The sequence below is a fragment of the Euprymna scolopes genome, chromosome 36 (assembly GCF_053919585.1).
Source record: "Euprymna scolopes isolate OS-2025 chromosome 36, ASM5391958v1, whole genome shotgun sequence".
Classification (NCBI taxonomy): domain Eukaryota; kingdom Metazoa; phylum Mollusca; class Cephalopoda; order Sepiida; family Sepiolidae; genus Euprymna; species Euprymna scolopes.
The window spans coordinates 74,962,356-74,973,233 of record NC_136517.1 but is presented as its reverse complement, the minus strand read 5'-3'; the positions used below and the strand labels follow the sequence as shown (position 1 = coordinate 74,973,233).

At 35.4% G+C, this 10,878-nt stretch overlaps 1 protein-coding gene across 1 annotated transcript in view; it reads left to right on the top strand.

Annotated features, from left to right (window-relative positions):
- The first annotated feature begins 5,299 nt into the window (after positions 1-5,299).
- Positions 5,300-10,878, top strand: part of LOC145260608 (venom allergen 5-like) — a 192,226-nt gene continuing 186,647 nt past the window's right edge. Inside the window, exon 1 of the mRNA XM_080118904.1 lies at positions 5,300-5,444. Within this exon, the coding sequence (XP_079975030.1) occupies positions 5,414-5,444 (31 nt within the window). The 5' untranslated portion in view covers positions 5,300-5,413. The remainder of the gene's footprint in view (positions 5,445-10,878) is intronic.

The following is a 10,878-nucleotide window of genomic DNA, read 5'->3' as shown; positions in this document are numbered from 1 at the left end:
AATAAAACTTATATATGTTTGCAAAAACAAAAAAAAACGTAAATGTTTGAAAAAAAATAAAACTTAAAACTGTTTGCAAAAAAAAAAAAAAAACATGTTTAAAATTAAAATATAACAAAAACATTTATTTTTATTTCAAGGGTAGCATTATATACATTTTGTGTTTCCGTAACGGGGTGGACAGACAGTAACGCCACCTATAGTCAAACCGAGGAAACAGGCTCTCTCTTTCTTCACGATTGCCGGTTTTTTTATTTTCTTTTTACGTTTGATTCGGATTCAAAAAAAATATTTTCCTTTTTTTTTTTTTTTACTTGGGACCTGAATGCAACGTTACGCCTCGCCTTACAACATGCTACGATTACCTTTCCCTAAAAAAGAAAAAAATGGAGGAGATAATTCATGGGAAAATTATCTTACAACAGCAAAACAATACCGAAAAGATTACAAGATAATACAATAATGGACCTTTCTTTAGTTCTGTCCTACTGTAAGAACTTAGACGCCAGGATCGGAAAATGGCATTGAGAAGTCAATGTCCTAGACAAGGGGGCACTCTGACCTGCAACACGTGCCTGGGCAGCCTCGTCAGCATCCCCCGGCGAGGGCGCCTTAGGCATTTAGCAATAAACTAACCCATTCTCAAAGAGAGAAGGCAAAGCACCAAATTCCCACCACAAAACCATCAGGAACCAGATCATTACAGGAATGGTCTAATGTCTGTTGATTTTGGAGGCCCAGGATAAAAATCCCTAACCGCATTCGTTTATAAATGTCTTGTGTTTAAAAACAATTTTATGATTCCTTGGCTTTCGCTAAAATCAAAGTGTAGTATCTGTTTTCAGTTTCCAAGCGACACCAGACGTTGTACTTTCGAGGAAATCATTGTGAATACCATAAAGAAATACGACAATACAAATCTAAAATGGATATTACATAAAAGTAATTTATTAGAAGCTGTTTATGAAATAAATATGCAAATTAAGAAATCATAAAACTAATTATTCGTGTTTTCAAATTAATATATATTCAGTATTTTAAACACATTTTTATTCTCCCCCTCCCCCACCCCCCACCCCCCCAAAAAATCAACAGAGATTAGAGCATTCCTACAATGGTCCAGTCCCTGTTGATTTTATGGGGGAATAAAGTTCTGTGCAGTTCTAGGAGGTTAACCCTCCCAGGCTTTGCCTTCTCTCTTTGAGAAGGGGTTAGTTTATTGTTAATCGCCTGCGGCACCCTTACACGGGAATGCTGACGGGGCTGCCCAGGCACTTTTTGCAGGTCAGAATGTCCTTTCTCTGGGGCGCTGACTTCTCAATTCTACTTTCCGACTCTTCTTGCAGTGGGAGAAAACTAGATACCTTTTATCCTTCCCCCCCCCAATCAACAGAGATTAGACCATTCCTGTAATGGTCTAGTTCCTGTTTATTTTGCGAGAGGAGTTTAGTTCTGTGCTGTTCTAGGAGGTCAACCTTCGCAGGCTTTGCTTTCTCTTTTTAAGAAGGGGTTAGTTTATCTATCGCTAATCGCTTGAGGCCCCATCACAAAAAAGCAATTTTTGGCCATTTTGAGACATTTTTTTTTTTTTTACCTCTTTTGAGCCCCTGGAGACGCTGAATCACAGTGTAAATGGATAACGGTGCAGTTTCAGGCCCTAACTCATATATATTTGAGTTGACCACCGTATAAAACCTCTATATAGTCGAGCATATCAAGTTTTTGTAGAGATATGGAAAAAGAGCCATAAAAAGGGGCGTTTTTAGCACTAAAAGACCCCAGGTACGCGAACCAGAATTTTGTCAGGATCATCCATACTGGATTTTTATTAAAAACAATAAGCTCCACATTTCGGCCAAGTTTCAGAAAAATCTAATGGATGGATCAAAAGTTATGGGGCAAAACGTGTAATTTTTGGCCATTTTGGGGCATATTTGACCTCTTTTGAGCCCCTGAGGACGAAATGGGAATTTTCAAAAGAAGTTTTTTTGTTTGTTTTTTTACTGTGCACATCTATTTAATGAAATACAAATTTGGCAAAATTTCAGGAAAAACTAATGGACGGTTATCTAGCAATCGTCCATGCACGGACGCATGGACGCCACTGAAAACATATGCTCCTCTCCAATAAAGAAAAGATAATTCAAATAATAAAAAAAATGTCAACTGCTAAATTTGTCTCTTTAGCAAGATCCGACAGACCTTAAGTAACTATATATTTAAAATAACAGTAGAAAGAGTGCGGAATAGAAGAAGGAAAGAAAGAGAGATAGAAAAAAGTCATTTACTGAAGCGCTTTTTTAAAATGGACGACAATATTATCCTTTTACATGTGGACGAAAATAAATCAACTTGAGTTACTTCCCCTTAATCGACGCAATATTTCTTTTCGACTTTGGGTAAATAAATCCATGTTTATTCCTTGTAGATGACAAAAATAACACCACGAATGTTTAATAAAGGTTAATTTGGTAATCCCGTAATTCCATCTCTTCGGTAGTTGAGTTTCCACTACTTCGGTTGACAGAATTTCCTTTCTTATCGTGCACATCGAAATCGACTTTCCATTTGTAATCCGGCTAAACTTAGCCTTGCAGCATTTCGACCTCGTGTATGACAGTAAACAACTTCTTCATTCCTAGAAGAAATATTTTGTCTTTTATCCTCCGTTACACGAAGGTTACTGATTTTTATGTCCTTACTTACATGTCTTCTTCGACTTTTTATAGTCAAGTCACGATTCTGGATAAGCACAACCTTCACTGGGTTAGATTATTTTCAAACTGTCTTGATTTCCAACTGTTTTAAAGTCCAGTTAACATAGTTAGCAAAGGTGAAAAAAAAAAAAAACCTTCTCAATTTGAGTAAATTTTTACTTTCTTTCCACACTCACGTGTCGACTTTTAGAAGTTTTCGGGTATGTTGCAGACAGTAGTTTTCTGGATATTAAGACATTTTTCCGATGTATTTATAAATGTAAGTGACGTTCGCCATTCTTAACATAGGGCGGATAGGGGTGGGGTTGTAACACGCATGCACATTAGTACTTTTCAGTTGGGAAAAAGCATGGTCACTAGTGGGATTACATTAGATAATAAATGTCTTGATATCCAGAAAACTACTTGTCTGCGCAAAATTTAAATGTGTTTTCGGCATACACCTGAGCTCGTGTCTAATCTCCTAAAGTAGAAGTAATTAAAATAAAGTTTCAGATGGAAACTTTTTGTTGATTTCTTTTTTTTTCTCTTAATGACTTTTTTGTGTCCTTTTCTAAAATTTTTCTAAAAATTTGAATCGAGTTCCACCGCGCTAATCCCCCCACTGCGCGCATGCACACACATTCACGCACGCACATACACATATGAACACACACATGACATGCACCAACAGGCAAGTACACACTCGTATACATATACACACAAACTTTTATTCATGCACACACATACAGGTCACTGGTTGCATATTTTTGCTCATACGAGTACAAATATGCAACCAGTACACACCGATAGTCTTTCTCCACTCTATAGTTATTTTCATATCAGGTGTTCGACCGAGCTCCAATCTATGGTCCCACCTTTAAAATATTTGCAACAAAAACTCATCTAACTACGCTACAAGCACAGTTAATGCCCCCTCACTTTCTACCTAAACATAAATGAAACTTCCATGAGCAAAGTTTCTTTTCTAAAATTGCTTGGCTGTAAAACGCATTACCGCTGGGTTGCTTCCCAGCTGACCACAACATGATTGTTTTCAAGTTCAATGTAAACAAATTCTTGTTAAGTTATTCTGTAAAATAATCAAATTCTGCGCAATTATCAGTCATTATTATGATGCTGTCTCACCGTCCCCTAACAAACTCATTTAACCTTTATTCTTGAGTGGCCTTTGGGCCTTGATATATGGTAAAAAAGTGATAGAAGATAAAAAAATATACACATAGATGCAATCTTTCAATTACACAACGCGCGTGCACACACAAATACGCATACGAATACGCATACGAATACACACACACACACACACACACACACACACACTAAAATGGAACACGTACATCAAATCCGTTGCCAGGGCTGCTGGGAAAATGGTTGGATCGTTCTACCGTTCCAGTAAATATTTCACTGCAGATGCATTTCTCTACATGTATAAGAGCCAAGTGCATCCAAGGATGGAGTAGGAGTACTGTTGCCACATCTGAGCAGGGGCTGCTAAAAGCAGCTTATCCTGCTTTGACAGTTCAAAATAGACTTCGTAGCCTTTTCTCTTTACTGCAACCTCTTTCCCCACAGAAGAGACGTCGCGAGCCTGTCTCTGCTTTATCGTTATTTTCATGGCAAGTGCTCGTCTGAGCTCCAATCTACGGTCCCCTGGCCTGACTTTCATGAAAAACACTTGTCAAGCTTAAACCACTATCAATAATTTCCCTCCACTCTTTATCTGTGCCTAAACCTAAATGTAGATTCCACGAACAAAGCTTCTTTCTTAGAACTGCAAGCCTGTGGAACTCTGTTCCGTTTTGCTACTTTCCAACTGACTACAACATGGTTGTTTTCAAGTCCAACGTGAACAAATTCTTGAGGAGCCACCCCCTTAAGTAACCCAATTTACAAAATTTTCACTACTGACGATGACTAACATGTTCTCCTTGACTACTGTACACCCATTAACCCTTATCCTCGAGTGGCCTCCGAGCCTTGATAAATGGTGACTCCTTTGTAAAAAAAAAAAAACGCAAACAAATACAAACACATACACAAACAAAGACACAGACAAAAAAAAGCACACACACACACACAAAACACACACACGCACACGCACGCACACACACACACACACACACACACACACACGTAATACCACCAGCAAGTGACGTGAAAACGTTCCCACCCTTTTCGTTCACAAAGTTGTTGTTTTGTTTTGTTTTTATTTTTTGTTTTTTGTTTTTTTTTTCCAAGCCATTTCTATTTATTTCCCCGTCGTCGTTGCTGTCAGCGTCCCGCGAGAGTAAAGCTATGTCGAAGAAAGAGTTGGAGAGAGAAAAAAAAAAATAATAATCATAGTCCCTACATCGAGACAGACTCACCCAAGCCTTTCAAAAGACACACTCAAAAAAACACTTAGTTCGAAATACTAGAATTATAAACATTCTATCTTTCTTCCCCCTCTCCTTCCATATTCTATCTTCTCCCTCTCTTCTCTCTCTATTTTTTTGTCACTTTTGCTTAATCACACACACACACACACACACACACACACACACACACACACACACACACACACACACACACAGAGAGAGAGAGAGAGAGAGAGAGAGAGAGAGAGAGAGAGAGAGAGAGAGAGAGAGAGACATGTAATTTATTTAAAAAAAAACTTGTCCTGCACTTTTTACGTCAATTACACTTTTAATAAGATGGATTTTTTGACGCGTCTTTTTCTTACAAGTAAGTCTTTTTTTTTTTAATTTTTATTTGTCTATATTTTTCCTATGTTTATAATTAATCACTAATTTATTTATCTCTTCTTTGAATTTTGTTGTTGTTGTCGTTGTTAATGTCAGAGTAAAATACCTATTTGTAAAAAAAAACTTCCTATGTCATTTCCATGTTTCGTGAAATAAAAACCATGTTTTTTTTTATATATAGTTTTTTCTTTGGCATAAATAGACGATACTAAGCAGACGACACTAAGCAGACGACACTAAACAGACGGCAATAAGCAGACGACACTAAGCAGGCGATAGTAAGCAGACGACAATAATCAGATGTAATGATTCATTTCCCGGCAATCAATTATGAAAATCAAGTTTCTTTTGTTACGGAAGGCTCTAATAATAATAATCTTAAATTTTTCTCAATATCTCATAAAAATTGTCCCAGTCAACTAATACTAAACCTGCAGACGTAGCATCCGTACTGATGCTCACGCTACAAAAGCAAATCGTTTGTAAATAAACTAGAAATTAGCACCACGTTTATGTCACCTTACACAGATTAAAATTTATAATGCTAGTAAACCTTATGCCTACAATCCTTTTCTAATTTGGATCAAAATCAATTACATGATTTTGATTCTAGAAAATGTTTAAAATTTAAGGGTTCTTTTTTCTACATTATATAGTCATCACTTATAAAGGCCTGGCGGCTACTCAATGATTAAAGGTTAATGGATACGGTAATGGAAATTTGATCATTTATTTTAGGGGACGGCTCTTCAAGAACCTGCGCCCGTTTTAAAAAATATTTTAATGGGATGTGCTCTGATGAACTCGTTGCACTTGTGTCTCCTCGACAAACCCGCTTAGCAACAGAATCCATCCCCTTCACTGCTGAGGTCCCTAAATGCCAGAAAGCTTTCTATTCTTATAATTTCTTACCTCGAACACCTAGAATTTGGAATTTCCTTCCTGTTACCTGCTTTCCTGGCTGTACTGATATGCAGAAGTTTAAATGTAACGTAAACCAACATCTTGTTAATCGCTCCTAGGCATGGTCCCAAAAAGTAGTCCCTTCCGACCAAGATTTAGGCACAGATAGGTTTAAGAATAAATTGAAATTCAGAGAATCGTGTTTAATTTGTGTCTAATGACTATGGATCAAATTCAGTGCAAATCTAATATATTTTAAATTTCAAATGAGAAGTGCTCGTATGATGCTGTCTAAAAAAAAACTTTAAAATACTTTTAAAAAGTCCTGAAATATTTACAAATGAAGGTCTAATATCTATTGTCAACATTTCACAGAAATCGAAGTTATAGATACCTTCAAGTTTTACTCTTTCTATTTTTTTTTTACATAGCAGTCACCACTTATAAAGGCCAAGAAACCACTCGAGGATAAGGGTTAAAGAGTGTACAGTAGTCAATGGGACACTATCGTAGTAATCGTTAGTAGTGGAAATTTGGTAAATTGGATTACTTAAGGGGAACGGCTCATCAAGAACTTGTTTACGTTGGACTTGAAGACGACCATATTATTCGCCAAAGTCAAAGAATTATTGAATTCAATGCTGAGCATTTAAACAATCGATTATATATTTAATAAGAAATACAAGTTTTCTATTGCAATGTGATCGCGATTTATAAAATGGTGGAAACTTGATGGAACTTTTGTACAGGTTGTAGAAGTTATAAACGTTGTCATTTCTTTCCTACACATTTGTGCAGTATATTCAACAGAATAAATAGAGGTAAAATATTTTCAACAAATAACTGTTACCAAAGGCAATAAAAGTTACTTTTCTACTTACCAACCTAATATTTTTTTTTAATTTAGTGTTTTAAAGTTTTTATTGCGTTGTTATTTATTTATTTATTTTCACTTAAAAAGTTCGGTCGAATATATTACGTTAAATTAAAAATCAAAGATGGCGGACAGACGATCACCGAGCATTTCTGAAGTTTGATTACTTTCGTTTTCCTTTCAGTAAGATAGAAAATTGAATTTTATTGCGTTTGAAACCTAATTCGTTACATTTTTTTTTTTTAATTGTGTATGTGTGCGCTTTCACCTTAAAAGACGAAAAACTTATCAAACGAACTTCGGGGATGTTTGTTATTTGGTCGGTTGATCATTTCGAAAATATTACTCTAATATGATCAGATTTGATCTAAATATTAAAATACAATAAAAATGCTTAAAAAATACTTTAAAGAATAAAAATATGATCGAAATAGGTAGAAAAATAACGACCGGTAAGATTTATTTGTTGATTTTTTTTTTTTCGTTCTTTTTTTTTTTTTTTTCTACTTCTTCTGTTGACTACTTTGCAAATAGCACTTTCTTCTTGTGCAGAATACTCCTAGTAAGATTGTTTGGTCACAAGATGTCCTAGTAATTCCGATCAGGCAATTGAAAGACCCTTCTTCGAACAGGCGGAGAAAGATGTCCTCGCCTATGCCCCTGCCAGTTGGACATCGAACAATGCTCTCTGCACTGGAAGATATACTGCTCAAAGAAAATACTTTCGGCAACCAACATTTAGTATTACTATTCTTTTCTTCACTGTTATAACTAATAGCAAGCTACACCCAACGGTGTAGGTCACATTACTTGACATATATTTGTTAATTATAGAAGGGCCCTTTTTTCTTTCATTAGCGATAATTATAACAGACTTACAATTTATGCTAACATTAGCCCCCTTAAGTTTATTGCATATCGCAATATGCTTTTTAAATGTATTGTTACCGTTAAAAATTAGTCTCTATTTATTTCTGCAACATTTTAAGGAGACAACAAATAAAACTAAGGAAGCTTTTAGGGCACTGCCGAAAACAAACTTTTCCTTGTTCGCCAACGGGTTTCCCCACCGGTTATATTTTGAAAGTTTGGGACGGTAGTAGTACTGTCTCTGTGTAGAACGTGACAGATCGTTTTCTAGACGAAACCCGTGCCCGGGAATGCCAAAAAGGATAGGCTCTGCCTATTGCCGGCTTTTACACTCCCTCTTTGTCTATTAGCCAGGCGCAAAGGTACAAGAGACACACTGTGCTCGACCTTATTTTCTGACTAGAAAATTGAACGCCGTTCGCCTATCCCCAACTCCTTTCTGTAATCTTTCCAAAACATGGTTCAAATAGTAGCTTCTTACGTCCAAGTGGTGATATGCTTTGTTAGAGGTGGACCTGAGTAAAAAAAAAAAAAAAAAAAAATGACCTAGTCATAGTCAGGCGGGAAGCAACTCCATGGTATTATATTCCACATCCGAGCAGTTCTAGGAGGGAAAAATTCTGCTCATGGAATTTTCGCTAAGATTTAGATGCAAGAAATCGGCGACAGATGAACGAACGAAGAAGAAAACAATTAAAAACGGAAGAGTGAAAAAAAAATCTTTCGTAGCATATTTGGATTATACCGACTACTATTCTCATCTTGGGAGGTTATTCTTATAACATTTCGATCGATACAGGTGCATCTTATGGAGCTCGGAAAACTTTCTGCCGAACTCGGGAATCTCTACGGAATTTCTGTCAGTTCTAAGTCCGCATCTAGATGACTTTCGCTAATCTGTTTGTATTTTCATTAAAAAAAAAAAGACAAAAAATTTACTTTTAAAAAATCAGGGATCTTAGCCATTTAGCCAGTCAGTCATGTTGAAAATGCAACGCTAAAGCGACCGGATTTGAACGAAATATCAAAATTCAATACAGGTTCAATCCTCGGACGATACTAACAATACAATTACGAATTCCTTAATGAATCAATCAGTAAAAAATTATGTTATGATATTCTTTTTATCTATTATCTTGAATTAGATGTCATATTTTAATGTCGGATTTTAATCATGTCAAAACGCACTTTAGTTCCTTTTGACGGATTGATTGTTATTATTTCTTTTTTAATGAATCTATTTTGATAGATTCACTAATTGATATAATAATTAAGTCATTGATTTTGCGCTACGAAACAGATACTGTTAAGAATTGTAAATGTCGACTGAATTAAAGGAGTAAATTATAAGATGATCAACATTATGAACTTTGGAATATAGTCTTTTGTCATTGAATCACTATATATATATATATATATATATATATATATATATATATATATATATATGTTGTTTTGATTTTAGCGATATGTTTTCAATGAATTCGATTGTTTACGAAATTACATTTTTACCTAAATGCGAGTTGGGAATAATTTTCCCTTTAACCAATTTGGTACCCCCACATAGGGAGTGGTATATATATTAATTTTAAAATATAATTATCCACTGACACGTGTTTCGTCGTCCTACTCTGAGGAGTCGTAGACGACGAAACACGTGTCAGTGGATAATTATATTTTAAAAATTATATATATATATATATATATATATATATATATATATATATATATATATACATATATATATAAATAAAGCTGTGTGTGTGTGTGTGTGTGATCAAGAATGGGTCCTATATGATTGACTATTTTAAAAAAATGATTACATATAATGATAGAAGATGTATCGAGACACAGGAATGGGTATGTTCGATCTGGCAGAACGGTGGTTCATTAAAATTGTGGGGTCTGCGTTCGCGCCTGGTCCACAAAGTATGGAAATAAAAAATTTAAAAATTTAAAAAAAAAAACGTTTACAAGTGTTTTTCATATAGATGTACATAAGAATACTTTGATAAGTATGTTTTAACTTAAATAGAGATGGTATAATAAAATTGTGGGATCTGCGTTCGCGCCTGGCCTCCATAGAATGGAAATAGGCACAAACTTTAATAAAGACTTTTCATATCTATCTGCGTAAGTATACTTTGATAATTATGTTTCAGTTTGAAGAAATATGGTATAATAATATTATGGGGTGTTCGTTCGCACCTGACCTCCATAGAATGGAAATATGTCACAAAATTTAACAAGTTTTTTTAATATAGATCCACAGAATATTGTGATAAGTGTTTCAGTGTGAACAGGTATGGTATAATAAATTATGGGGTTTATCTATTTTATTTTTACTTTCATCATATTTTGCTTTGGTTTTGATACCCTCGAATTCGAAGCTATCACTTTACAACCCTTCCGTTTCATAACCTATCATACTTTCATAAATCAGAGTCCATTTTCTGTAGGCTGTTTTTGAACCCAGTCAACGACGGGTACTTTTGCTAGTATATATATATATATATATATATATATATATATATATATATATATATATATAGAGAGAGAGAGAGAGAGAGAGAGAGAGAGCGGAAGAAAGGGAGAGAGAAAGAGAGAGAGAGAGAGAGCGGAAGAAAGGGAGAGAGAAAGAGAGAGAAAGCGGAAGAAAGGGAGAGAGAGTGAGAGAGAGAGAGAGCGGAAGAAAGGGAGAGAGAGTGAGAGAGAGGAGAGAGAGAGTGAGTGAGTGAGAGAGCGGAAGAAAGGGAGAGAGAGAGAA